Below are 26,604 nucleotides of genomic sequence, written 5' to 3'. Positions count from 1 at the left end.
ATGGTGCTTCACAATACAGATGGACAATTAGGGATGTCCCGATCCCATTTTTTCACTACCGATACCTGGGCTTCAGGTATCTGCGATACCGATCCGATATTTGTATTTATTGTTTTACTCCTGAATAATAACAAATACTTCCCCAGTATAGTCCACAGTTGGCTATTAAAGACTGCCAGCCTTTATTCAAGCAACAAAAACAGTACTCTGCAGTACTCAGTGACCAACTGGTTTACAGTTAAAACTATTTAAACCGCAGCATTCAGCATTGTAGAAAAAATAGAGTTACTGTCTGATTTCTAGTTTTAGTGCCTTCAGGTTTTTATTCTCTTTATCTTCTCTTACAAATGCCAAATCAATTATAGGACCCTTTTTAAAAGTGTAGCCTAGTGACGCCCGCTGGTGAGACCAGAAACCAGTCGCAGAATCGAAGGGGTGTCAACAATATTATTATATATATTTTTTTTCATAACAGAAAACTTGAAGTTTTAAAGTATAAAATAAAAAAAACATATAATAAAAAACAGTTTAACGATCACTAAATACGTATAATCTGTGGATTGGATTAACTGTTCTCGTTTGCCGCAGGCTACCGGTAAGTGATAATGACATGTAAACATACCTTCGTTTTAGGACGTGTTCAAAAGCAAGGACTGTGTGTTCATCTAATTATGTGTAGTTATGTGTTTTTAGCATGTCCATGTTCTCTCAGCATGTTGTGATGATATAAAAACGCAGTTAGATGTTCCTAGCGATGTTCCACTGTTAGCCGCTAGCTGTTAGCAGCGTTTGTTGTTTAATCAGTCACTTTTCTCCTGTCGCATTCCCATTCGGTGCACCAAGATTCAAATACTCGTGTCGTCTTGATTTTTTTTCCGGTTTCAATGTATGACGCATCATTTGAAAGCTTACCATCTGTAGTTTCAGACTATGTAAATAACCGAAAAAGTACTTAAGCAAATGGTTTATGATTTCACCAGCTGGCATCATGACATTGTCAGACTCATTACACACAGGTAGCTACTAGCCAACTCTCATGCACGTGACCACTGACTACTACTGTTGTCATCACGTGAGTGACATGCCAGATCGGGCACGCAGATCGCAGCCTATTTTTTTTCTGGTGCGATCTGCGATCCAGCATTCAGGACCAATATCGCAGCAATATCAATATCGGATCGGGACATCCCTATGGACAATGACCCAAAACATACTCAACCCAGGAGTTTTTTAAGGCAAAGAAGTGGAATATTCTGCAATGGCCAGAGTCAAGACAGCTGCAGTAAAGGCCTGGCAAAGCATCACAAAGGAGGAAACCCAGCATTTGGTGATGTCCATGGGTTACAGACTTCAGGCAGTCATTGCCTGCAAAGGATTCTCAACAAAGTATTAAAAATGAAAATTGTATTTATGATTATGTTAATTTGTCCAATTACTTTAGAGCTCCTGAAAATATCGGACTGTGTATAAAAATGGTTGCAATTCCTATATTTTTGTTCAACCCCTTGAAGTAAAGCTGAAAGTCTGCACTTCAATTACATCTCGATTGTTTCATTTAAAATCTATTGTGGTGGCATAGAGAGCCAAAATTATGGAAATTATGTCACTGTCCAAACACATCTGGACCTAACTGTATATGCGGTTAAAATAGAGATTCTCAGCTTTAATTTAGTGTTTTCTTTTTTCAGATTGGTTTCACCATTTATAAATTACAACCTTTGTATACATAGTCCCTGTATTTCAGGGCACCAAAAGTATTGAAAAATTGTCAAGTGTTTCTGGTTAGTCAGGTGTGTTCTGTCACATCATTTGTGCAGGCATAAGAGAGCTGTCAATGTCTAGTATTGATTGTAGGCTTTGCATTTGCCTTTGTAGTCTGCTATTGGTGTCAACTTGAGGACCGAAGAGACATCAATTAAAGTCACAGAAGCCATTATAAGGCTGAAATATTAGAAAAATCTATCAGAAACAGCCAAAACTTTAGACTTACCAAAATCAACAGTTTGTTGTTATTATTTACAAAAGAAAGAAAGCACTGAGCTCAGCAATTGCAAACGAGCTGGTAGGCCAAGGAAAGACTTATACAGTGGATAACTAAAGAATGCTCACATTAATAAGTAGGAAACAAAACCACAACAACTGTCCCACAGATCAGGAACACTCTCCAGGAGGCAGGTGTGAATGTGTCAGAGACTACTATCTGCAGAACAGATCATCAGTCAAACTACAGAGGCTTCACTGCAAGGTGCAAACCACCAAGTTATCCTCAAAAAGGATGGTTTAATTACACTTCGCCAAAAAGTACCTAAAAAGCCCATAGAGGTTTGGAAAATGGTCAGATAAAAAGAATATTATCATGTATCAAGAGGAAAGTTTGGAGAAAAAAGGATCTGCCCAAGATTCACAGCATACCACCTCATCTGTGAAACGTGGGGGAGGGGGTGCTATGGTTTGGGCATGTATAGCTGCCACAAGAACTGGCTAACTTGTCTTCATGATTATGTTACTGCGGACAGCAGCAGCAGAATATAATATAATATTCTGAAGTGTACAGAAGCATCGTGTCTGCTTGTGTACAAGCAAATGCCTCCAAATTCAATGGATAGCACGTCATCATACAGTAAGACAATGACCCCAATTATACTGCTATAGCAACTAGGACGTTTTTCAGGGCCAAAAAGCGGAAGGTTCTTAACTGGACAAGTCAATCTTCAGATTTAAATCCAATTTAACATGCACTTTGTTTCCTGATTATAAGATTTGAGGAAAAAAGACCTCAAAACAAGCAACTTCAGTACAGGCCTGGCAGAATATCACCAGAGAATATTGTCTGCTCTGCTGGGGTCAATGGGTCTCAGACTTCAGGCAGTTATTGCATGCAAAGGATTGTAGGCCGAAGACTAAACATTAGTGCTTGATTTTGATTTTTTTCCCAATACTTTTGGAGCCTTGGAATAAGGGGAGTATAATTCTACTAATTGTTTGATTTCAAATCCAAACTGTTGGAGTTGTTACGTCCTCCCCCAGGTGGTCTAACCAAGGAGAAGGAGGAACGTAACAGCCTGAGTGAACACCCACCTTAGGTAGCTGGGAAAACCCTGTACAGTAGTGTGGTGCTCCAAGTCAACACACTAACAGTCAGTTAGATCTTTAAAGAGAAAGGCTTTTATTTGCCAGGTCAAATACAAATGTAATAAACCACAGGGGAACAGGAGAAGGGCTGTGCAAGCGGGCCACCAAAGAACAACCTAACCTACCTGGTTAGCACATGGAGAGGATCGTGCTGGCTTTGAGATCAGTGGGCAGAGAGAGGATGTGGGGAGAGCGGACAGGAGGGTGGAGGATGCTGAATCGGTGGATAGAAGGGAGAAGGATTCAACAGAGGGTTGGGAGGATGAGACAGAGGAAGAGAGAGTGGTGGGGAAGGGGGTCTGTAGGTTGCAATGAGAAGCTATAGTGTAGATAGAGACTGACTGGGAAGGGGTGGATTTGAGGGGAAGGGAGAAGGATACAAAGGGATGATCAGAAACTGGAAGATGGAGGTATGGGAGGATCTGGTGAAGACAAGGTCGAGCTGATTGCCCGCCTTATGAGTCTGAGTAGAGTGGTACAGGGTAAGGTCGAATGAGATGAGAAGGTCAAGTACTCCAGATGAGAGAAGCTTCTAGGTTTTATTGTTACGTCACATTACAAAACTGTATGGGCCGGTTTCACAGACAAGGCTTAAGCCTAATCCTAGAATAAAAAACATCTTCAATGGAGATTTTACATTGAAAGTGTGATTTAGTCCAGGACTAGGCTTAAGCCTTGTCTCTGAAATCGGCCCTAAGTGTAGTAAATAATAATTTGTCTTCGTTTCAAATTTGTATTTGTTATTTGGCCCTGAGGCTCCGGAAGAGCCTTCGTCTTTTGGATGGCATCAGGTCAAACAGACTGTGGTTGGGGTGGCTGTGATCTTTGATAATTCTTCGGGCTTTGCTGACACACCATTCATTGATATCTTGGATGGAGGGAAGCTCACATCCACTGATGCGCTCGCTCGGATGTTCTCACCACCCTCTGAGGCACTTTGTGGTTGAGATATCATCCAAGGATTTTAATGTGCTAGTGGGAACATGCATCGCCATACTCCCCAGGGGTCGGTTGCACCACTTCTTACAAACTAACTCTAGTTATAGCGTAAGTATTTACTAAATCAAGATTTAGTCACTACTAAACTTGAATGGGTTGCACCAAGCACACTAGTTATGACGTAGAGCTTAGTAACTACTAAATATTTATACATATCCCTAGGGTGGTGTAAGTTATAACTAACTCGTAGCTTACCCTCGTTACCTCAGCGGAGATAAAGTAACCTGCCGAAGCAGGGGAAAACCAACCTATGGAAGATAGAGATTCAGTTCCTGCATTTCTACATTTATTTTGTTTGTACAATAAAAAGACACATGAGCCGTAGTTATGACACATTACATTGTTTATTAATACAATGTATTACATTTTGGCTTGTAGTTCCACGATTATGGTAGGATCACAATCACAAAATAAAACGTAAATGACGAGTGACGGCCGCAACACAATATTTGAAATAACTACGGTCTGTCTCAAGCTAGGTTAGCTGGGGTTAACAAGACGGAAGCGGTGGTATTTTCACTATATTGGGAATCTACATGGTGAAATGCATTCTTAGACATGTCTACGTCGTCATGATTACAAAGATGCCACTTGAAATGCATGAAATCCAAGTTTATTCGTGTCTTACACACATGTTCGCCTAGAATTTGACTGCCTGTAGCCCAGTCACGAATGGTCCCAGCTTCAGACGGACAGGTTGGTTGTTATAGTGCTTGCTGCAGCCCCACGACATGTTATTGCTCATATGTATATAAACTCCTCAAAAAAAGTTTGGAAACGTTATTTCAGTCGATTGTTCCTCCCCTTTAATAATACCAATTGGTATTGTATTTTATATCGTGGTACAGTGTAAAATGAAAAAAGTATAAAACACACACACTGGGACTCCTTCTGCATGGTTGTAGGGGCACCAATGGAGCTTCGGGGGCAGAGGGACCCACTTCTCAAAAATTCTAGAAAAAATATTTGTGCAAAGGCTTGATAATTTCATAGAAAACTAAAAAACATTATTGAGTAATCACCAGTATGGCTTTGTGTGTGTGTCTGTGAGTGTGTGTGTGTGTGTGTGTGTCTGTCAGAGGTCAGAGGTCGTCCTCTTGTACCAGTAAGCCTCCAGTAAATAACATTGAGCAAATAGAGAACCATAATGTACAGAGGAATTACTTCATAGGTTCAGCCACAAGGACTAAAACCCTCAACTTCTCCCAGGCAACCAACAGCTCTGCTGCTGCTACTGCTTTATCTGCAGTAGTTCAACATAATTAAGATATATGTTTGGCCTGGGCATTATCCGTAGATTTAAGAGTAGATTTAAAAGCACACTACACGAGATGGCCCAGTCACGTAGAGAGTATCAGAGGATTAGTCATGGTTTCAGCACATACTTAGTGAATCCTCTGCCCTCGCGTAATGGTGTCAATGCTCCAAATACTGTATCTGATGGTTCACAATAGAAACTCATGTTTCATGAAGTGCTGACACTTAATTATTAGAAATTCTGCTTATAAATGGTTTATAGGCATTATTACAGTTGTTTAACCATTAGATTAGATTGAGTCAGAAATACATGTCCTCTGTGGTCCAGTGGTCTAGCACCGTGGTCTACAGTGCACACATATTATGTCCATGTCGGCATGGGTTCCAATCCGACCCATGCCCTGCTGACATGCCCTCTCTCTTACTTTCCTCTCTGTCTTCACTATATCTGTCCAATGAAAAATATGAGTGGGACTGCCCCACTCAGAAAAAAAGTAATAAAATACATCCCCTCTTAATACATGGTTTGTGGATATGACTGTTAAATACATAAATACATGATTGTTAAACATATAATGATTTACAAACTGTTCACTGGTTGGTTAATTCTATAACAAAGAAGCTATTCAATAATGGTTGGAACGTGTTACATATCATATCAGTCTTTCAGTTTGGCCACACAGAGAACCTTGATCACTTTCATTGAATTTGATTCCTCCAGGGGGGCCACGTCTGTGGTGTTCCGCTGCGAGGAGAAACAGACCCAGAAGCCGTATGCTGCTAAGGTCCTGAAGAAGACTGTGAGTAGCTGTGCCATTATGAAGTTCTGAGATACACTAACACCATCTTAGCATGTTGATGTGGTGCTAATTTCTGTTCTTTCCATCGCAGATCGACAAGAAAATAGTGCGAACTGAAATTGGAGTTCTGCTGCGCCTTTCTCATCCGCATATCGTAAGAATTTACATTTTGGCAAAAAATACAAACATACAATTTACATATAGTGCTCATAAATGCTTTTAAATATTTTAATGTCTATAATGCTTATAAATGTTTCTATGCTTGAATATTTATTTATTGATAGTATGAATAATATATTGTTTACCACTTATCAAGAATTTAATGCTGACCTATGAAAGTTATTAGTTTGATTGTATTGATTGCATTTAGGTTATAAGACAACACAGTTCAGCACAAACAGAAAATAACGTGCGATTGTAGGCAATTCCACACATTCTTATGCAGCTGTACATATTTCATGTCCAACTCAGATTTATATCAGATTTATATCAGCCACATGTTCACCTCAGAGGAGATTGTCCTTCCTAATGCATCTCTCAGGGCAATTTTATATAAAATCAACAAAACAACAGAAACAGAACAGAACTCATCTCCAAATGTTGACTTGGATTTGATATGTTTTTGACATTGGGAATGCTGGATCATAACCTTCCCTCCTACCTGTGGTTGGGTCACAGATCCGATTGAAAGAGATCTTTGAGACGGAGACAGACATTGCCCTCATCTTGGAGCTGGTGACCGGAGGCGAACTCTTTGACAGGTCCTGACACCCCAAAATACACACCTTATCTGTAGAACTTTTAAATATGTGACACCAGCCAGTGTTTTGACCAACTAGGTGCCAAAGTAATTTTTCTGTTTTTTACATAGTCTGAAACTACAGACCTTCTTTTTTAAGACGACACGACACCCCTGAAATCACAATCCAGAGAAATAGCCGTTTAAGAGCTGTTCACACCTTCGTACAGCCAGGTAATGGATGGTAACAATAGCTGGTTAACCCCACCCCCAACCACCTGTCAATATTTGTCAGTGTTGGTCACTGGGTCAAAGAGAACAGTTTACAGTACATAGCTAGCTATAGCTAACATTATCACCCAGCAATGTTATTACCTTAGCTAATTAGCCAGCTTATTATTAGAGGCCTTATGGTGGTTGTAGGCTAACTGTTATTCTTTTAATGATACAAACAAACAGAATCAGAATAACTAAGAGTCATTTGCTTATGTCTGGTGCTGGAAATATAGTTGTGTTTAACATAGGCTAGCCAGATAGATAGATACACATACATTAAAAATGTTTGCCTGTTCATATACACAAGCAATCAATATTTTATTGTTCACATAACCACATCTCTGTCCAGTTTTGTTCTCTTTCCCTGTTCCTCGAGCACATCCCAACACTGGCCCCTGTTATGACATGTTGACCATCTATATCTGCCCAAATTGTCACACAATTGTTAGCCATGCCTAAATGTCGTTCAGATTTGTATCATTACATATCAGAAATGTACACAACAAAAGGAAAATCTGACTTTTAGGTCAGAAATAGTTTGATGACCGATTTCTATTTTGTTTCTATTTTGCGCCTGGTAACATCAAATACCAGCTGCCGTCACATATGCACATATATACATATACAGTGGGGGAAATAAGTATTGAACACATCAACATTTTGTCCAGTAAATGTATTTCCAATGAGTCTATTCAAGTGAAATTTGCACCAGACAAACAATCCAGACAAAAAATCGAAACATTAAAGTCCATATGTAAATAAAGTTATGTGTAATAAAGTGGTATGAAACAGGAAAAAAGTATTGAACACACTGAGGGCCCTATTATGCACTTCTTAACTTGCCGTCTTAAGTCTTAATTAAGACGCACCGCCAGGTTAAGACCTACCGCCACCCTTATTATGCGCTTCATACGCGCTACTGCTATTATGCAGGTGTCGCTAGGCGCCCACACATAAGACGTAAGACTCCCGTGCATATATTACTCATTGTGGGAGTGTTCATATGTTAATGAAGTGCGCTAGGCGCCCCTGCTATTATGCGATCTGACTTTGCGCCTAGCGCTAAGAAGTGGTTTGAAAAGTTCTTAGGCGCTAGACGTCATGCACGTTTTGAAACACGAGCGCGCCTCCGCATGCGCAAACCGCGGAGGCGCGCTCGTGTTTCAAAACGTGCATGAAGTCTAGCGCCTATGAACTGCATAATAGCATAGCGCTTATGACTTAACGCAGCCGGTTCTTAAAGGGAATGGCACCTGGCACGCTGATTGGGTTGATTGAGAAGACGCCCAAAACACACCCATGACTAATTTCTGGGCTTAGCGCCGGGTCTTAGGCGCCCACTACCACACGCATAATAGCAAAGTGGCCTTGACCACGCCTCCACGTCTTAAGTTTAGATCTACCGCCTCGTCTTATTGCTTAAGACTTATGAAGTGCATAATAGGGCCCTAAGGCTGTGTTCGGGATAGCATACTAGCATACTACTCATACTAGATATGACGTAGATTTTGAGTATGTAGTGTGTTCACACCGTACAGTATGCGAGATTTGAGTATGCGAGAAATTTAGTATGCGAGCAATTGCTTCCGGGAAAATTTAAGTTTGTTCGATGGACACTACTCGGGTACTGTTTCCCAAAATGCATTTCGCGTCCAGGGTTGCAGGGTTGTGTCCAGGGTTGCCAGATGGGGCGGGTTACCGCCGAATGGGCTACTTCATTTTGAGGTTATAGAAAGTTTAGGCTGTAAATTGTCAATCCCATCTGGCAACCCTGTGCACTTTCAGCCTCGTCAAACTGCGTCATACAAACCCGTCATACAGCTGTTGTTTACATCGTCCGATAGCCTGGGGACCGAAAGCTTGCAATAAACATTTTTTGCACAGATTTGAGTGTGCAGATGCTGCTTTGGACAAGAGGCATTCCATGAGTGCTGATCAGATTTCCAGGGCGAATTTACGAACGCAGCTAGCAAACAGAAGACGCCAAAAATCGTCAGATCACATATATAAACGGGTTATTTTGGTAAACTGGACACATTTTGGGAATATATGTGGTTACTTTCTCACCTGAAAACATTACAACTTCATAAAATGACATGTTAACACTTGTAAAGCCAAAATTACATCTTTTAGCTAATGGAGGTTTAAAATGGAGGTTTAAATTCGCCGCTCCCGGCGAAATGCATTCTGGGAGGCAGTAGGCGTACTGTGTAACTGGTCGGCTGGTTTTCACATACTTATTATGAATTTAGTAGGCAGTATGCAGTATATACTCATTGAGTATGCTAGTATGCAGTATGCTAGTATACCATTCCGAACACAGCCTATGAAAAAGCAGTAGGCCTACACTACGGCAAGGAAAGGCAAGGAACCAGCTGAAAACCATAACTAATTAGGAGGCAACTCTACCTCCAATCTGTGCTAATTAATGTCAGATGGGTTAGAATATATTGATGGGCTATAAAAGTTTTTTTTCTTTTTTACCACACAAAAACATCTAATGATGGGTAAAAGCAAAGAACTGTCTCAAGACCTTCGCAACCAGATTGTTGGAAATACATTTACTGGACAAAATGTTGATGTGTTCAAGCGAGGGAGTGGCTGGAAGTGCCACTGGTGCTCATTGCGTAAACATATCACAAATGTGCATTTGATAAGTAATCTAGCTAAGTAAGTAAGCTAGTTAACTATGATTGGAAATGAAGTAGTTTCCAGTTGTGGAATTATATTTTGTAGTAGCGATATTCATCTGGGGCAGTTCTCAGGCTCTCTCCCTGCTGATTGCACGGTACAGGACAGCTGTGGGAGCTCACTGCTCCGTAATGCGTCTATATCACAAAACTTACATTTGATAAGTAAGTAAAGCCGGGTACACAGACTACACACATAAAGATAATCTGGCCGATTTCGGTGGTGTGAGGTGTGTTAAGAGTCCATTTCTCCCGACAATCTGCTCGGAAAATGGTCGGGCCGACAATCGTAAATGTTAACGGTGTTCAATATTTACGACCAAAAGTCCTTATGTGTGTGGGCAACTCCCGACTCCCGACAACTCCCGACTAGGGTTGCCAGATGGGCTCGGGTTTTTTGGTGGAATTAGCGGTTTTAGACTGTGGTTAGGGTGGAAAATGTCAATCCCATCTGGCAACCCTGCTCGCGAGTCCGATTGTGACGTGGATGGAATGTAGCCAATCAAGAAGCGAGCTGACTTCTTCTTTTCGTTCTTTGGCACTTTATTTGCCCTGTCATACATGGCTGCCTCGTACAGGTCAGTCAGGGTACTACGTTAGATCACGTTTGATTACATTTGGCCTGGGGAAAGAGACTCTAGACTGTCGTAACGATAATCTTTATGTCTGTGGGGTGCTGAAATGGGAATATCGGCGCACACCACACACAATACGATCAAGGCTGTTCAATCCAAGATTTTTTATCTTCATGTGTGGGGTCTGTCTCAGATAAAAAATCTGTTAAGATTTTGAAAATCCTTATGTGTGTACCGGGCTTAAGCTAACTAAGTAAGTAATCTAGTTAACTATGATTGGAAATTAAGTAGTATTGAGTTGTGGAATTATATTCATCACTTCTTTGGCTGATGTGGGTTAACTAACTTTGTAACATTAGCGGAGCAAACCAAAAGTACAAAGTGAGAAACTACTCGCTGTGATTGGTTAACTTGTCCACGTGAGAGGATAGACCAGACTCCAGTAAAGGTCTGGAGTGCAATCTAGTGGGAATGCAGGAAAAAGGCTAAATGAATCCGGTCTTTACTATAATTTGGACAATTTTGTACCAATATTCGATGGTCCAGATTTAAAAAGTCCAACGGGCCGCATATGGCCCGCTGGCCGTAGTTTGCCCATGCCTGCTATATATGAATGTTATACATTATTATAATTAGTCTGTTTTTACAGTACATATTAGAATTGCTCAACGATGCCTCCTGGTGGTTGTTTTGCTAAGGTGAATTCATTTAAATAAATAAATATGTGAAATAGTCAAGATGACTCACTAGTGCCATTGTGGTATGCCTGCAACATCGTCACACTGGTAGGTGTGAAACAAATCATGGTGAGAGTATAAGCCCTAAACTTGTTTGTGATATTTGGGTAGTTTGACAAGTTACCAGTAGTTCAATTAATCTCCACTGAAACCCTGCATCACAATCAACTAACCCGGGTCCCTGTCGGACCCCATTCCCACCAAACTCAACCTGGGAATTCCCCAGTATTGTAGTAGGTCCGCAGGGGGTAATACCTGGTTGAAAAATGTGTGGTTGGACCCATTCAACTTGACCCGGTTGTTACCTGGCATTTACCCAGTTCGGTGCTCTGGTGTGATTGGGGAACTTTTCTCTCTGTGTGAACTATGATGATTTATAATCACATCACCAGATAGGTCAGGCAAATTGTAACAGAAGCTCACAACTTTTCTCATACTTTGCCCCTTAGATTTCAGCCCTAGTTGACCCCCTGTGGACCTAAAGGGATGCACCATTATGTTCCTTCCAAGTACTTATTTAACTTGCTTGATGATGGGCTGGAACAAAAACGTTTAACCCTTTAGGATTAAAGAACACCTTGTTTCTAACGTGTAGGGCTTGATCTCTATGTAGGATTTTGACTGTGTCTGTTTGTCCCTGCTCTAACAGGATTGTGGAGAGAGGCTACTACAGTGAGAGGGACGCGGCCCATGTCATCAAGCAGATTCTAGAGGCAGTGGCGGTAAGACATGATTGGATAGGCACTGATCAGCTAATGAATAGACAGGTGTCTTTAGCAAAATGCCTTGGCAACTGGTATAAATTCTGAAATACAATATGTGTACAGCTTATCAGGTCTAGATGCTAAGATGTAATGCTTTTGGATCTTGGATATTTTCTGGGCGATACAACTGAGCCCCCTCTCACTCTCCCATTCAGTGTTTTCATTGCCAGGACAATGTCAGAAATGGAACTGGCCACAAAATAGTAAAACATTTCAGCTGTAGCCCTAGTCTTCTTATGCACTGAGGAAAAGCCTAAAATAACACAAGGAGAATTTGGACACAATATCCATTCACAGACTGTCTATTCTTACAAAATAATTGGAATTGCAATAATCATGACAATTTTCGCTAGGAAATGTTACAGTGGTGCAAACTTGTCACCTCAAAATAGGTGACCCACGTGAATCATGTAGATCTGCAACAAACTAACAAATTGGGGGGGGTCTACATCTCATCTCATCCAAGTCACATGATGCCCGAGCTAACATCTTCCTGTCTTCTAAACTCTGCTTGGGTTGAAATAAAACTTCTTAAAAAGGTTTCTGCAAATGTCTTCAAATTGAAACACAGAAATACCTCATGTGCATAAGTCTTCACACCCTTTGCTATGACACTCTTAAAAGGAGCAAAAAAGCTAAAATGTCATCAACAAATCACTCAATAAGTTGAATTGAGTTCATCTTAATGCAAGATAATAGTTTATGTAATTTTGGAATAAATATCTTTGTTTTTATAGGGTCTCTGATTTGCTTAGGAATCAATTACACACTGTGGATCGGGTTGTCATAAATTGAGCAAATGGAGAGGAGCAAAACTGTCAAAAATGTGCCGTGGCACAAAATAGGTTAGGAAAAAAACAAAAACTAATCAATCTGGAGCTGATCAGCGACACTTAGCTGGGAAATCCAGTGCACATAAGCAGAAGCTTGGCAATTGGCCAATATCACTTTAGATTAGATGCAACTTTATTGACCTCCCCGCGGTCAAAAATGTACAACTGTCTTGCGTATTGTGTATTATTATCATTGCTGCTGCAAGGTCGACATGAAAATTCTTGCCTGCCTGTCTGCCCACTCTGGCTTTGCTCAGGGGCTCACACACACTCTCCACACGCTAACTTTGGTCCCCGACCGACAGTAGCACCGTTGTGGGTGCAATGTATGGGTGCAGCGCCATCTAGCGATCATTGTGCGTCAGTACACATACCCCCCATTGTGAAGAGTCATTTGACACATAGGGCGCGCTAAAAGTAGATGAAACAGCGCTGCGCTGCAAGTGTTAAGCATTGTATTGTAGTTTGTTACCCATAAACAGAGCAGGTCGTTACTATGATATAAAGTGGCATCAGAGCAGGAAAAATGCTTTATTACCTGTTTCCATTTTGTTCTACTTTTGTGTCCTGTCCTAGACCCTGGTTACTCAGTCATTGGTAATACGTACCTAGTATCAGTATGCATGCATTCACTGACATACACACACACACACACACACACACACACACACACACACACACAGACAGACAGACACACACACACTCTGCACTGTATGTTTCTCTCAGAATTAGAAATATGGGTCAAATGTTGTCAGTCAGAGCTAGAGGAAAGGCGGATGTGAGAGTGTTCTTGTGTAGTGTGTGTAGTGTGTGTAGTGTGTGTATCTGCGTATGTGGGTTTGGTGAGCTGCAAGTATGAAATAATCCTCTCAGAGAGCCAGTAAACAGGTTCCTGGTTTTAATCTTCTGCTGAAGAGAGGCAGCAGCAGGGATGTGGGCTGGCTGTTACATAACTCTGGCGAGTGCGTGCCTTTCACAATGAACGGGCCATATGCGCGCTTTGGTTTCTAAAGCATGCATAACACTGGCTGTGTGGGATACATTTATTCCATGTTTGAGATTTTAATCTAGGCTGAGTGTTGGTGCATGTATGTATGTGTTGTGTGTGTGTGTGTGTGTGTGGGGGTGTGTGTGTGGGGGGGGGGGGGCGTAAAGAGAAGGAGTTGAATTGTGTTTGTGTGTGTGTGTGTGTGTGTGTGGGATACGCAAGTGAGTTTAGTTCACTCACATTATCTCTCTGATTGTTATGACTCACTGCCCTATTCCATAGCTCATCAAGACCTCCAAGCTGGCATCTCTGATTGCTCAGTAGGCTATGCCTAGTACAGTACAGGCCAAAAGTTTGGACACACCTTCTCATTCAATGCTTTTCCTTTATTTTCATGACTATTTGGTACATTGTAGATTCTCACTGAAGGCATCAAAACTATGAATGAACACATAGGAATTATGTATTTAACAATAAAGTGTGAAATAACTCTAAATACTGTATGTCTTATATTTTAGATTCCTCAAAGTAGCCACCCTTTGCTTTTTTGTTGTTAATAAAACATATAATAATAATATTAAATATAATATGTGTTAATAATAATATGTTATTATATATATATATAATATTATTATTATATATTTTATTAACAACAACAAAAATATATTTTATTAACAACAACAAATATATATTTTATTAACAACAAAAAAGCAAAGGGTGGCTACTTTGAGGAATCTAAAATATAAGACATTTTTAGAGTTATTTCACACTTTTTTGTTAAGTACATCATTCCACATGTGTTCATTCATAGTTTTGATGCCTTCAGTGAGAATCTACAATGTAAATAGTCATGAAAATAAAGGAAACACATTGAATGAGAAGGTGTGTCCAAACTGTTGGCCTGTACTGTATGTGCATACACAGTCCAGTCCATATATACGTATATATATATATATATATATATATATATATATATATATATATATATATATATATATATATATAATAGGGATAGCCTATAGGTTTCAAGGTTTCAAGTTTTATTGTTATGTCACATTACACAAGTGTATAGAGTAAAATCCTTAGGCTTTGGTTCCTTGACATTGCAGCACAAAGACAAATAAGTCAAAAATAAATAAAGTGACAATATGTATAAGACATAAGTGAGACAATTGGACAAGTGACAAGTTGTGGGAGACAAATAAGATTTAGCAGTACAAATTGTACAAGTAGAAATGTGCACAATGAGTATTGCACTCTGTGGCAGTGGGTGTAAGAGGTAGTATTGAGTAAAGTGACTGTGTGCTTAATGGTAGGTAGTCCGTATACATGGGATGTGCTTGGGGATAATAGTCATTTGTCTTAAGTAGGCTTGAGCCTGATCACCTGGGGCAAGTAGCTGTTGGTCAGCCTCTGAGTTTTGGCCCTGAGGCTCCGGAACTTTGTCTTTTGAATGGCATCAGTTGGAACAGACTGTGGTTGGGGTGGCTGGGATCTTTGATGATCCTCCGGCCTTTGCTGACAAACCGTTGTATATATCCTGTATGGAGGGAAGCTGATGACGATATTGTGACCATAACACGCAATATAGCCTTAATTAAAATACATACCAGTCAATAGAGGAGCAGCATAATGCCTACAAGAAGACATCAATATAAGCAGAGTTTTAAGAATCGAAAATGTGATTTCAGTGACTTTGCTGTTGTCTGTGGGCAAGGCTGTGGGACATACAGAGCTGTATGGCGTATCCATAACGACAAACAAATGGCACAGCTGTAAGGTTAGTCACGTGCCACACAGAACCACCAAGCATTCCAATGTTGGGTTGCCGACGCCTGGTCAACACTGACGCCTGGTCAACACTGAGACTGTCTTCATGCCAGCCTGGTCAACACGGAGACTGTCTTCATGCCAGTTATCCATTACGTGGCGGTATGAGAGGAGATAGTACATTTGAAAAACAGGAGCAGCCCCCAAACACCTGCCCGTTAACTTCGCTCTTCCACCTCTGCTGGCGACTGACACCACCGCCTCTACAGGGTTGCAGCAGTCGCACTACCCGGTTACGGCTTTTCACTGTCCTGACACCCAAGCTGGTGGAACGAGCTTTCCACTGCTGTCAGGACTGCACAATCACTCCCTATCTTCTGCCGTAGACTGAAGACCCATCTCTTCAGGCTATACCTTAACTGTCACCTTAATTGTTCCTCCTGAAACCTCTCCATCCCCCTTGTTCAGTTTCTCTACTGCATATTTAAAGAATAAAAACATAAATGTTCTTCTTCTAGCATTATTACTGCCAAAGGCCCCTGGCCCAAGCAGAGATTACTTTTCTTGCGATGACTGATGGGTAGATGATTACTTAGACTAATGTATTTGTTGTAAGTCGCTTTGGATAAAGGCGAAGTCAAATTCCGTAAAAGTATATGTAAATGTGATCAGTTAACAAGGATAATAGTGGACTGGTGCAAGTTAGAATAGAGTTGTGTGATCAGATCAATATGTATATACATTTACATTTTGTTGGCATTTAGGAGACGCCTGGAATTGATTATGGTGGTAAGGAAAGGAAGGAGGTCTCGGAGGAGAAGAGGGGAGGGGATAGGATTGAGCGGGCAGATGTTTGCCCACTGGATGTGAGCAGTTTTAGAATATCATCAGGGGAGAGGAGGGAAAGAACTGATAAACCAGAGACCGAGTGTAACGCAGTGGGTTTGGGAGGAGTGGTAGCAGTGTTGGCGAGAGGTAGAGAAAAAGAGCTGCTAATGTCATCAACCTTCTTTTCAAAGTAGGTGACAAAGTCATCCACAAACAGGCAGGAGGTAGGTGGGGGAGGAGGTGGGTTGAGGAGTGAGGAATTGAATTGAATTGAATTTCAATGTAATATTGAAATGGTAGTAAGAAGCTTTAGCAGTTATTGCAGAGGAGGCGTTGAGGAGGAGGTTTTACTCCATTCCTCTCAGCAGCCCAGAGCCCTAACCCTAACCCTAATCTTCAAGCTTGCAGGGTTTCAGCCAAGGAGTGCATGGAGAGGATTGTGCTGGCCTTGTGGTCAGTGGACAGAGAAAGTCAAAGGATGAGGAAATAGTGGACACGAGGGTGGAGGAGGCTGCATCAGTAGATAGAAAGGAGAAGCATTCAACAGAGGGTAGGGATGATAAGACAGAGGGCGAGAGATGTTAGGGAGAGGGTTTGCAGGAGTGGATACAGTATGGGTAGAGTCTGACTGGGAAGGGGTGGATTTCAGGGGAAGGGAGAAGGATAATGATCGTCAGAAACTGGAAGAGGGGTAACAGTAAGGTTGGAGGTATGGAAGGATCTGGTGAAGACACGGTCGAGCTGATTGCTTGCCTTGAGTCAGAGGAGAGTGGGAAAGATTATAAGATTATATATAATATATAGATTATATATTTATATCATATTGATGATATTCAAGAACGAATATCGAATGAATGAATCTCTAGTTGCCCATTTTACGGGATTTATTCAAATTTGACACACATTTTGTGTGTTTTTTAGACCAGAACTAGTGGCATTTGTTAGATGAATGTGGCCTTGCATTATTATTATTATTATTATTGCATTATTGTGTTCTATGTTTGTGTTCCAGTACTTACATGAGAACGGGGTGGTGCACCGTGACCTCAAACCTGAGAACCTCCTCTACGCTGATCTGTCGCTGGACGCTCCCCTCAAGATAGGTAAATAAGTAAGGGATCATCTACAAACAACGTGTGTTATTATAGGAAAATAAGTTGTGCATTAGTTTGCATTAGTTGGGTTATAATACCTCTCTACACATAAGATACACTACTGACATGTCTCTAGTGTATAACCACACATACACAACTGACATGTCTCGTGTATAACCACACATACAATACACAACTGACACCTCTTTAGTGTATAACTACACACACAACACACAACACATCTCTAGCAATCTAAGTGGCTGCTGACACTTTTGTCACTTCCTTATTATGGTCATTGTGGGGTTGGGGTCAATTCCATTTAAATGAACTGCCCATTTATGTTTTTTTAACTATTTGTGCTTATATAGTGTTGCTTATTACATTGTTGTTGTTGTTTTTATTATATTGTTGTTTGTAACTTTATGTCTTATGCACCAACCACATCAAGTCAATTTCCTATATGTGTGAATATACTTGGCAATAAAAATAATTCTGATTCTGATTCTAAGTAAATTCTGTGGATCTTAGAAAAACAATAGGTCATTTTCAATCCATATATTAAATATTGGTTCGTACCCTTTACTAGGGTTGTATCAGTATCAGAATTATCAATGTATGTGTATGTACAGAATGGCCACAAGCTATATTGTGAGTATCGAGTTCATTATTTTCACAAGCATGTTGACATATTTGCTTTGCTTCCCCCCTCTGTAATACCTTATAGGCATGATACATAACCCCAAATCATGGACAGAGTCTGGCAAAGATAGAAATGTACTGCAATACTCGTAACCAAAGCAACGTTTAAAAAGCAACGTTTATTAGCAATGTGATAGTGTAGTTTATTAACTACACTACTACACTGTTCTCAGCTCACTGTCTCTCTTAGCTCGAGCGGACGTCACAACTGTACATATGTTGGGTCTGAGGCTTCCCTATGTTGGCTGCCAAGGGGCCGACGTAATGACAACCTGATTCACACAGTGTGTAGTTGATCCCTATGTAGTTGACCCTATAAAAGCAAAGATATAAATTAATTCCTAAATCATTAATTATCATAAACAATTATCCATGCACTCAGATTGACTCAATTCAACTTATTGAGTACTTTGTTGAAGAAATGTTTGCATTTGAGTTCAGAGTTTGAGTTAAGTGGCTGAATACTTGACCTTTCAGCTTTGAATTTTGTATTCATTTGTAAAAATGTCATAAATAAATCAATCATTTTGACATTATGGGATATTTTATATATACTGTATCTATTATCTAAATCTAAGTCAGCTTGTAACACAACAAAATGTGGAACAAGTCCTAGGTTGTGAATACGTACTGAAGACACATTACAGACAAAGCTAGCTAGCTAACAAGCCAGTTCAGTGGTTAACTTTTGTCAAAACTTTTTGCCAATCAAATTTGGCCACGCACTTGTGATCTAGTAACAAACGATGTACTTCGATTTAGAAACTGTTTCTAGGCAGAGGTCAGAAACCAATACAATCTGTCATAAAAAGAAGCCCCAGGACCAATGATTATTGTCATAATTCTTGCTGTCCGTGCACAGCACAGCCATGCTCAAACCACAATAAAGCACACTTTTAATGAAAATGAGACGGGTGCCCTATTGACAATAATAGATTTTCTCTGTCTGCACTCTTGTAATGTAAAGGGAGTTTCACTTGATCAGAGGCATGCATTATAGTCCACACCACATCCCCCTTTGAAGTTTAATATTGATGTTGATACGGATCACAACCAAGAGGCAGTAGTACTTTGTCTAATGTCTAGATACCAAAATTCAAGTACCAACGTTATATAGCATTAACAAAACACTTTATGGTTCATAATAATAATATAATAATAAATTATATTATAATATGTACAGTACATGTACTGTAAGAGGAGGGTAATTTTCGTTGTTTGGTACCTGTACTGTAGCAATGACAATAAAGTCCATTCATTCATTCATTCATTCATTCATTCATTGGGGTTGTTTGTTGTTAGAGTAGCATCAGGTGTGAAAGCCTCATCCCAGTAGCTTAGTTGCATAGATTACGGTTAGTTTAATTATGATGTTTATCTATGATGTTTATCTAGGATGTTTATCTAGGATTAATTGTGCAGTAGGTCAGAGTTCACACTTGTTCATGATGTTGCCAGGGTACCGCAATGCCAAGTGAGTCAGCTTAAATATTTAATGTTTTATTTCAGGTATTGGCAAAACAACCACCAGGAGGCATCGTTGATCAATTCTAATGGATATACTTACATTCCCACTTGATGAATTACATGAAGAGCTTATGAGTTGTTGTTTAAATTTACAGGGCTATTTAGATTTCGATCCAGGTTGCCAAATATTACTCATTTATCTCAAGGACCTTTACCTCTCTCTCATTCACTGCCAATACAAGTTCTGATTTAACAGTAACAGTCTAAAGTATGCCTGCCAGTAGACCTGCTTCTTTAGAGATGAGGCCAACTTATCAGATCTCATCTATTCAAATGAGTGATGTTAAAACGTTCTCTGATTTCCCCAGCTGACTTTGGCCTCTCCAAGATAATCGATGAGCAAGTGACCATGAAGACAGTCTGTGGCACCCCTGGATACTGCGGTGAGTTATAACATTGAGAGATAGTTGTTGTTGTTGTAGTAGCAGCAGTAGTGGTGGTAGTAGTAGACATCCATAAAAACAACTGATATTTCACAAGAGGAATATCCACCATGGACATTTTGGCAAACTTCTCCTTTTGAGTCTACTTCTTTGTTAAATGGTAAAGTGCGATTTATGTGTGTCAAATATCTTGGAACTATTAACCTGCTCCCATCTCTCCTTTCAGCTCCAGAAATTCTCCGTGGCAACGCCTATGGCCCTGAAGTGGACATGTGGTCTGTGGGAGTCATCCTTTATATCTTGTGAGTATCCTGTGAGACAAAACATGGGAACCTGTCCCAAGGTCTGTACAATACTCACTCAGAGTGGGTAGCTTTGTCCATGATGTTCTTTCACACTATTTTGATTAATTCAATCTTATCTTGGATATCTCCTTTTCACACACACACAAAAAAAAAGATACATAGTGATGAATAGATTTATTTTATTTAATTTTATTTAACCTTTATTTTGGCTGGGAGTCCCATTGAGGCCAAGCAGCCCTGCATACACAGAATGTACAACCATAACAGCACATCATACAACATTACAACATTATGAAACACAATCAGAAAAACAATAAACATTTTCTACAAACATGTTCTCGATCAAAATGTAAAATCGCCCTAGTGGGGCCTGAACAACCAACTGTCATTTAATTGTTCCAACAGTGAGGTACACCAAAACTAAAAGCGGATTTACCCCATTCGGTAGAGACCCAAGGAACCTCAAGATTTATGAGTGATTGTTGGCGGTGTCAGGAGGGTGGATTGTTCAATGTAGTGATGGTGAAGGGCACAAAGCTTTTTCTATATTGCACCTTGTTGCACCGGAGGACCTCAATGCAGACAGATGGGAGGAGGTTAAAGTGTTGGTTGAGTGGGTGATCAGTCTTGTGAAATAGTGGTTGCCTTCGCATAATTGCTCTAGCGTTGAGGTGTGCAATCAATGATGAGAGTGACAAACAAACAAAGATAAATGTTGTTTCTCTCCTTAGGCTCTGTGGGTTCGAACCATTCTTCGATCCGAGGGGGGACCAGTACATGTACAGCCGCATCCTCAATTGTGACTATGAGTTTGTGTCTCCCTGGTGGGATGAGGTCTCCCTCAATGCCAAGGATTTGGTGAGCTCTATCTCAGCACATCAGACAGAGGATTTGATCGTGGGGAACAGTTTACTTAAAGTTATCGTCAACAATATTTTCAGAATTTTCCTTAAAGGATGTTCCATAAACAAATCCTCCCATCCTCCCCTCCATCCCTCCAGGTCAGTAAACTGATAGTGCAGGACCCTCACAAGCGGCTGAGTGTGCAGGAGGCTCTTCAGCACCCCTGGGTGCTGGGCAAGGCCGCCCGCTTCTCACACATGGACACCACCCAGAGGAAGATGCAGGAGTTCAACGCCCGGCGCAAACTCAAGGTGAAACTGTATGGCTGTGAATACACTTGGTATAACCATACACCTTTGGTCAACTGTATACACTAAGGATGTTCATAATTAACGATTAATCGTTTACCAGCGGACTACAACTTTAACCGGTTATGCTTATTGGTTGATTTGATTAATTTTGTGATGATGTTCGATTTGTAATTTTGTGGTTAGAGGAAACGTCGGTTTGATACATTCTAATTTCTACATAGTTTACTCCCTGCTTACCTCTTTTCTTACTTGACACTTGATTGCACATAATCCTCTCTGTCCTCTTCTCTCTTTTATAATGCACATCCAACTCTCTCACTCCTCTTGCGTGTAAATCCGCCAGTCGGCCTTTTTATGTGAGACATTTGTGACAGCAGCTGGTGAAACCGGGAACAAGTTGCCAACCAATCAGAATGTTTTTTTGTTGAAAATCAATGACTCACTCGCTAGTCAAGCCAAAACATTGCAATACAATGTATTTGGTGAGTAATCCCCACTACTCTACACTAACTAGGTAGTAATGGGGATTACTCACCGAATCCATTGCATTGCAACATTTTGGCTTGACTAGCGAGTGTGTCATTGATTTTGAACAACGTTGACATTTATTTACATTTTTCTGAAAAGTCAGAACGGTCCATTGGTTGGAAACTTGTTCCCGGTTACACCAGTTGCTGTCACATTTTGTTTGGTTTTTAGTATAAAGCCAAAAGAAGAAAAATGCTTCACTGTTCTATTACTTACACAGGGCATTGTATTTCTAACTAATCATCATTGACAACTTGGAGTTGACAACTTTTCAGAGTCGGGGATAGCCCTAATTGTGTTTTGTATACGTACATGTGACACATCCATGTCTCCTTGAGTCTCCTTGTCTCCAATGCTTTTATTATGTTTATACATCAAGGAATAGAATGTTGTTTTTTGCTATTACACCTAACATTACATTATGCTATCCACTCACCTCCTATTATTAGAAAGCAATAAAATGTGGCTGAATGTCACAGAGAGCCTTGTGCCATTTGTGCTTACTGACAGCAGTATGTTTGTGTGTGTGTGTGTGTGTGTGTGTGTGTGTGCGTGTGTGTGTGTGTGTGTGTGTGTGTGTGTGTGTGTGCGCGCGTGTGCGTGTGTGTGTGTGTGTGTGTGCGTGCATGCATTTCTTTGTATGTGTGCTTGACTCCCAAGGCTGCCATGAAAACTGTAGTGGCCACCAGCCGCATGCGCGAGGGCTCCAGGCGTCGTACGGACAGCTGTGAGATGCCCGGCTCGGAGAAAACCTCCAGACAGAGCAGCATGCAGCAGGACCCTGCTCAGGATCCCCCGGGACAAGCTGACCAGGCCTTGGGGACAGCCAAGTCCCAGGAGTGGGAGGACAGAGAGGCTGATAGTACGTCTCACTGCACAGTGTCCCTGCTGCCTCGCAGCCCCAAACTCTCCTCCACCACCCTTCCTCCACCCGCAGGGTCTCCCATGCCTACCAGGCCCCCTCTCAAGGCTGAGGGGCTGAGGCAGACCTCAGTCATCCCCAAGACAGCTGTGGTGCGGCCCAGGGTTCCCCAGAAGAGCTGCTCCTCGGTGGACCCCACTGCCAAGTGTGAAACCCCATCCCCAGTGCTGACCACGCCCCCTGGCCCAAAAAGCCTCAGCAACGGCTTTGCCATGGGGGTGGAGTCTGGTAGTAAGACCGCACAGTGTCAGTGAGTGACAGGTACCAAAGATGAACGTTACTGTATACTCAAGCTCCTACTGTTAAAGATGGCTATTATAATGTAGTAGTGCGAGACAAACATGGAAGAGGAAGGCTCTTCAGATCTCTCCTCATGTTGCTTTGAACTTGGACAATATGTTTTGTTCCTTTGTGCAATATGAGACACAAAACAAATCACTGAATGAGCTTTTACCTTTGGTCTCAACGCTGTTGCCAACTTGATATGCTACTACAACTTCTCTACTTTCCATTGCTTTTCAAGACAAGGCCTTTCCAAAAGGGATTTCTTTTCCTTTATAAAGCAACTTGAAAAGACAATTTGGTTTCATACTTTGTATTCTGTGCACCTTTCTACTATTAAATGTTGGAATCTAATGACTTCATATGCAACTTTATCAGTACATATATAATCCTCCCCTTCTTGAATAGCATTCATTTAGTAAATGTATTGTATTTGTGAGCTTATATATATTAATGGAGTACTGAATGTTTATTTTGCAATAATTGTAATGGAGACCTAATGTTTGCACTGTATACAGTGGGGGAAACAAGTATTCAACACAATATAATTTTCCATTGCAGCTATTCACATGAAATCTAGACATTCAGACATTGGTTTTAACTCAATAAAACTACACAGCTAAAGAAATTGAAACATTCCAATCCATAAAATTGTGATGTGGAATGACACAGGAAAACAGTATTGAACACAGTAAAAGTGCTAAACCAGCTTAATGCCACTAATGAGTTTTCTATGCTTCTACACAATCCTTATTTCTCAGATCCACAATCTCATTTGCTAAATTGTATCCAACATTTACAAAATAATATCTTTTGGATGATTTATAATTGTATTTATGTTTTTCCTGTTCTCTTGTTCAGTATGCTGTTAAGCACTCTCCAGGTTTCTTGAGTGTTTCTCCTATTTTGTTCCAATAGTTTGTGATAATGTTTCTTCTTATTAGATCTCATAATACTTATTAATTTATTTTTATATATCATATCTATTTTCTGCTTATTTTGTTAAGTTTTAGGAATCTCCTATATAATATATTTTTTTCTTGTTTTATTACATTGTTCATTGTTCTCTATCCCCTTGGTAATGCATGGCTTGTCCACATAATTGTGCTTCCCTGTGAGGTTTCTCAATGGACAGTTCTTTTCATATAGCACATTTAACATGGTTAGAAAAGCCTTAGGATCATCATTAGCATAAAGCTTGTTCCAGTTTTGTTTAGGTCCACCCTGCGGGCAGCGATGGCTTCTGGTGTTCTGTGTCGAATCAGTTTACGTGATCAGTTTAAGTGATGTCTGGTATCCTACAGTATAACTACAATGAAGTTTGTAGGTGGAAGCATCATAATATGGGGCTGTTTCTCTTCACATGGTACTGGTGGAATCCAAATTATTGAAGGGAAGATGAATGGAGCCATGTACCAGTAAATGATTGAGTAGAATTCGTTACCATCCACCAGGATGATGAGGATGAGAGAGCAAGTGGATCTTCCAGCAGGACAACGATCCAGAACATATTACCGTACATAAGAAGACCCACCTGATCACTGTGAGAGATTAGTTTTTACAGGAAGCATACAGGAAGTGTCTTGAAGCTGTCATTGGAAACAGGCTTTCCCCCCAAGTATTTAATACATTTCAGTTAGCGTGTTCAATACTTCTTTCCTGTGTCATTCCCCTTTATTGCACATAACTTTTTTTTATGGATTGGCGTGTTACAATTTCTTTAGCTGTGTAGTTTTATTGAGTTAATACCAATGTCTGGTCTAATGTCATGTGAAAAGCTGCAATGGAATGTTGAATTAAAATGTTGATGTGTTGAATACTTATTTCCCCCACAGTATATTGTTTTATTCTACATGACAAAAAGCATTCACTCTTGAACTGTTATAGTAGGTCAAATGCACTTTCCCTCTCTTGTATTTGTAGGGCTAGAGAAGCTTTCTGGAGGCCCATACCAATGTTCTCTTATAAAACACATATTCCTGGTTGTCACCATCTACAGCCTCACCTCCACTAGAAGTACTGTCACCTTATTACCACACGTTCTACCTCTTTTTGTACAGGGGCTTCCAATCAGTTATAGTAAATTCTGTAAGAAAATATTGATCAGGTAGAGCTGAGCTTTTGCTCAACCCATAATATTATTAGTGTTTTTAGATTGATTTATTAAATAATCTACACATTTGCAACCAAAAGTCTCAATTGCAGTAAACAAACAATACAATCAATATACAAATGCCTGGCTAAAATCATAACCTTCATTTTCACTGGCAAAGGGCTTTTCTAAACAGAACTGAAATAAGTGATAACAATTATATTTTGTGGGCATACATTCATCTACTATCATGCATAATTTATTATTTAAAATGATTATGATGTATAAAATATGAATATTTAGCTTTTTACTGCTAATGTAATTGAGAGAAGTGTTTACTTTGTAGTTCAAGTGTTTTCTGTTTTCATGGAGAAAAATTGTATCCTTTGCTTTTTTGGAAGATCACATATTTTAGACATGTCTACATGTATGTATACAGTGATGCTTGAAAGTATGTGAACCCCTTCAATCATCGATTTTTTTTTTAGTTTTTACCATGAATTACCTTTATTTAATCAGTCTTTTTTATCTGACATAATAGGTTCATATTTACCAATTCCATTATGTTGGTTTAGAGGGAATAATGCATGTAGTAAAAAAACTAAATTATAAAGAAATAATGCAGGTGAAAAAACAAGTCAACCTCTTCAGTCAATAGCTTGTGGCACCTCCATTGGCAGCGATAACTTGGAGTAAACATCTCGTATAGCCACTAATCAGTCTCTAACATCTGTTTTGAGATATTTTTGCTCACTCATGAACACATTAACTACCCGCTTCAGGTCCTGCCACAGTATCTCAATTGGATTTAGGTCAGAATTTGATTTGGCCAATTCACAAATCTTCTTTATCCGGAGCCATTTTTGGGTAGATTTGTTTGAATGCTTTGGATCATTGTCTTGTTGAAAGTCCCATTTTCAGCCCAGCTTTAGCTCCTTGACTGATGGCTTGAAGTTCTGTTAAAAAATCTCCTGATATACCTCAAAATTCATGGTTCCCTTAATGGAGTGGAGTCGGCCAGGTCCAGGAGGAAAAGCAGCCCCAGTTCATGACATTCCCACCACCATGCTTGACTGTTGGGGTACGTTTTTTTTGGTGGTAGGCAGTGTTGGGTTTTCGCCAAACATAGTGGATTGTGGCCAAAAAGGTACATTTTGGACTCATCTGTCCAGAGAATGGACTTCCAGAAACCTTCAGGCATGTCCAGATGGTCTCCGGCAAAGTTACCTG

General features: G+C 40.3%; 2 protein-coding genes across 2 annotated transcripts in view; both read left to right on the top strand.

Annotated features, from left to right (window-relative positions):
- LOC308169393 (calcium/calmodulin-dependent protein kinase type IV) overlaps nucleotides 1-23,254 on the top strand; it is a gene marked incomplete at both ends in the record, with an annotated part of 29,224 nt that extends 5,970 nt beyond the window's left edge. The window contains 10 exons of the mRNA XM_080544076.1: nucleotides 6,110-6,188; nucleotides 6,280-6,342; nucleotides 6,867-6,949; nucleotides 11,855-11,927; nucleotides 17,401-17,491; nucleotides 20,017-20,091; nucleotides 20,318-20,393; nucleotides 21,128-21,254; nucleotides 21,398-21,550; nucleotides 22,739-23,254. Of these exons, the coding sequence (XP_080400202.1) occupies nucleotides 6,110-6,188; nucleotides 6,280-6,342; nucleotides 6,867-6,949; nucleotides 11,855-11,927; nucleotides 17,401-17,491; nucleotides 20,017-20,091; nucleotides 20,318-20,393; nucleotides 21,128-21,254; nucleotides 21,398-21,550; nucleotides 22,739-23,254 (1,336 nt within the window). The remainder of the gene's footprint in view (nucleotides 1-6,109; nucleotides 6,189-6,279; nucleotides 6,343-6,866; nucleotides 6,950-11,854; nucleotides 11,928-17,400; nucleotides 17,492-20,016; nucleotides 20,092-20,317; nucleotides 20,394-21,127; nucleotides 21,255-21,397; nucleotides 21,551-22,738) is intronic.
- Nucleotides 1-26,604, top strand: part of rpf1 (ribosome production factor 1 homolog) — a 288,578-nt gene that overhangs the window by 170,811 nt on the left and 91,163 nt on the right. The gene's annotated exons all lie outside the window — the stretch shown is intronic.

Source organism: Nansenia antarctica (genome assembly GCF_963989245.1).
Source record: "Nansenia antarctica genome assembly, chromosome: 1".
In the NCBI taxonomy this organism is placed as follows: Eukaryota; Metazoa; Chordata; class Actinopteri; order Argentiniformes; family Microstomatidae; genus Nansenia; species Nansenia antarctica.
The sequence above is the reverse complement of the archived record's forward strand: the minus strand, read 5'-3'. Positions and strand labels throughout refer to the sequence as shown.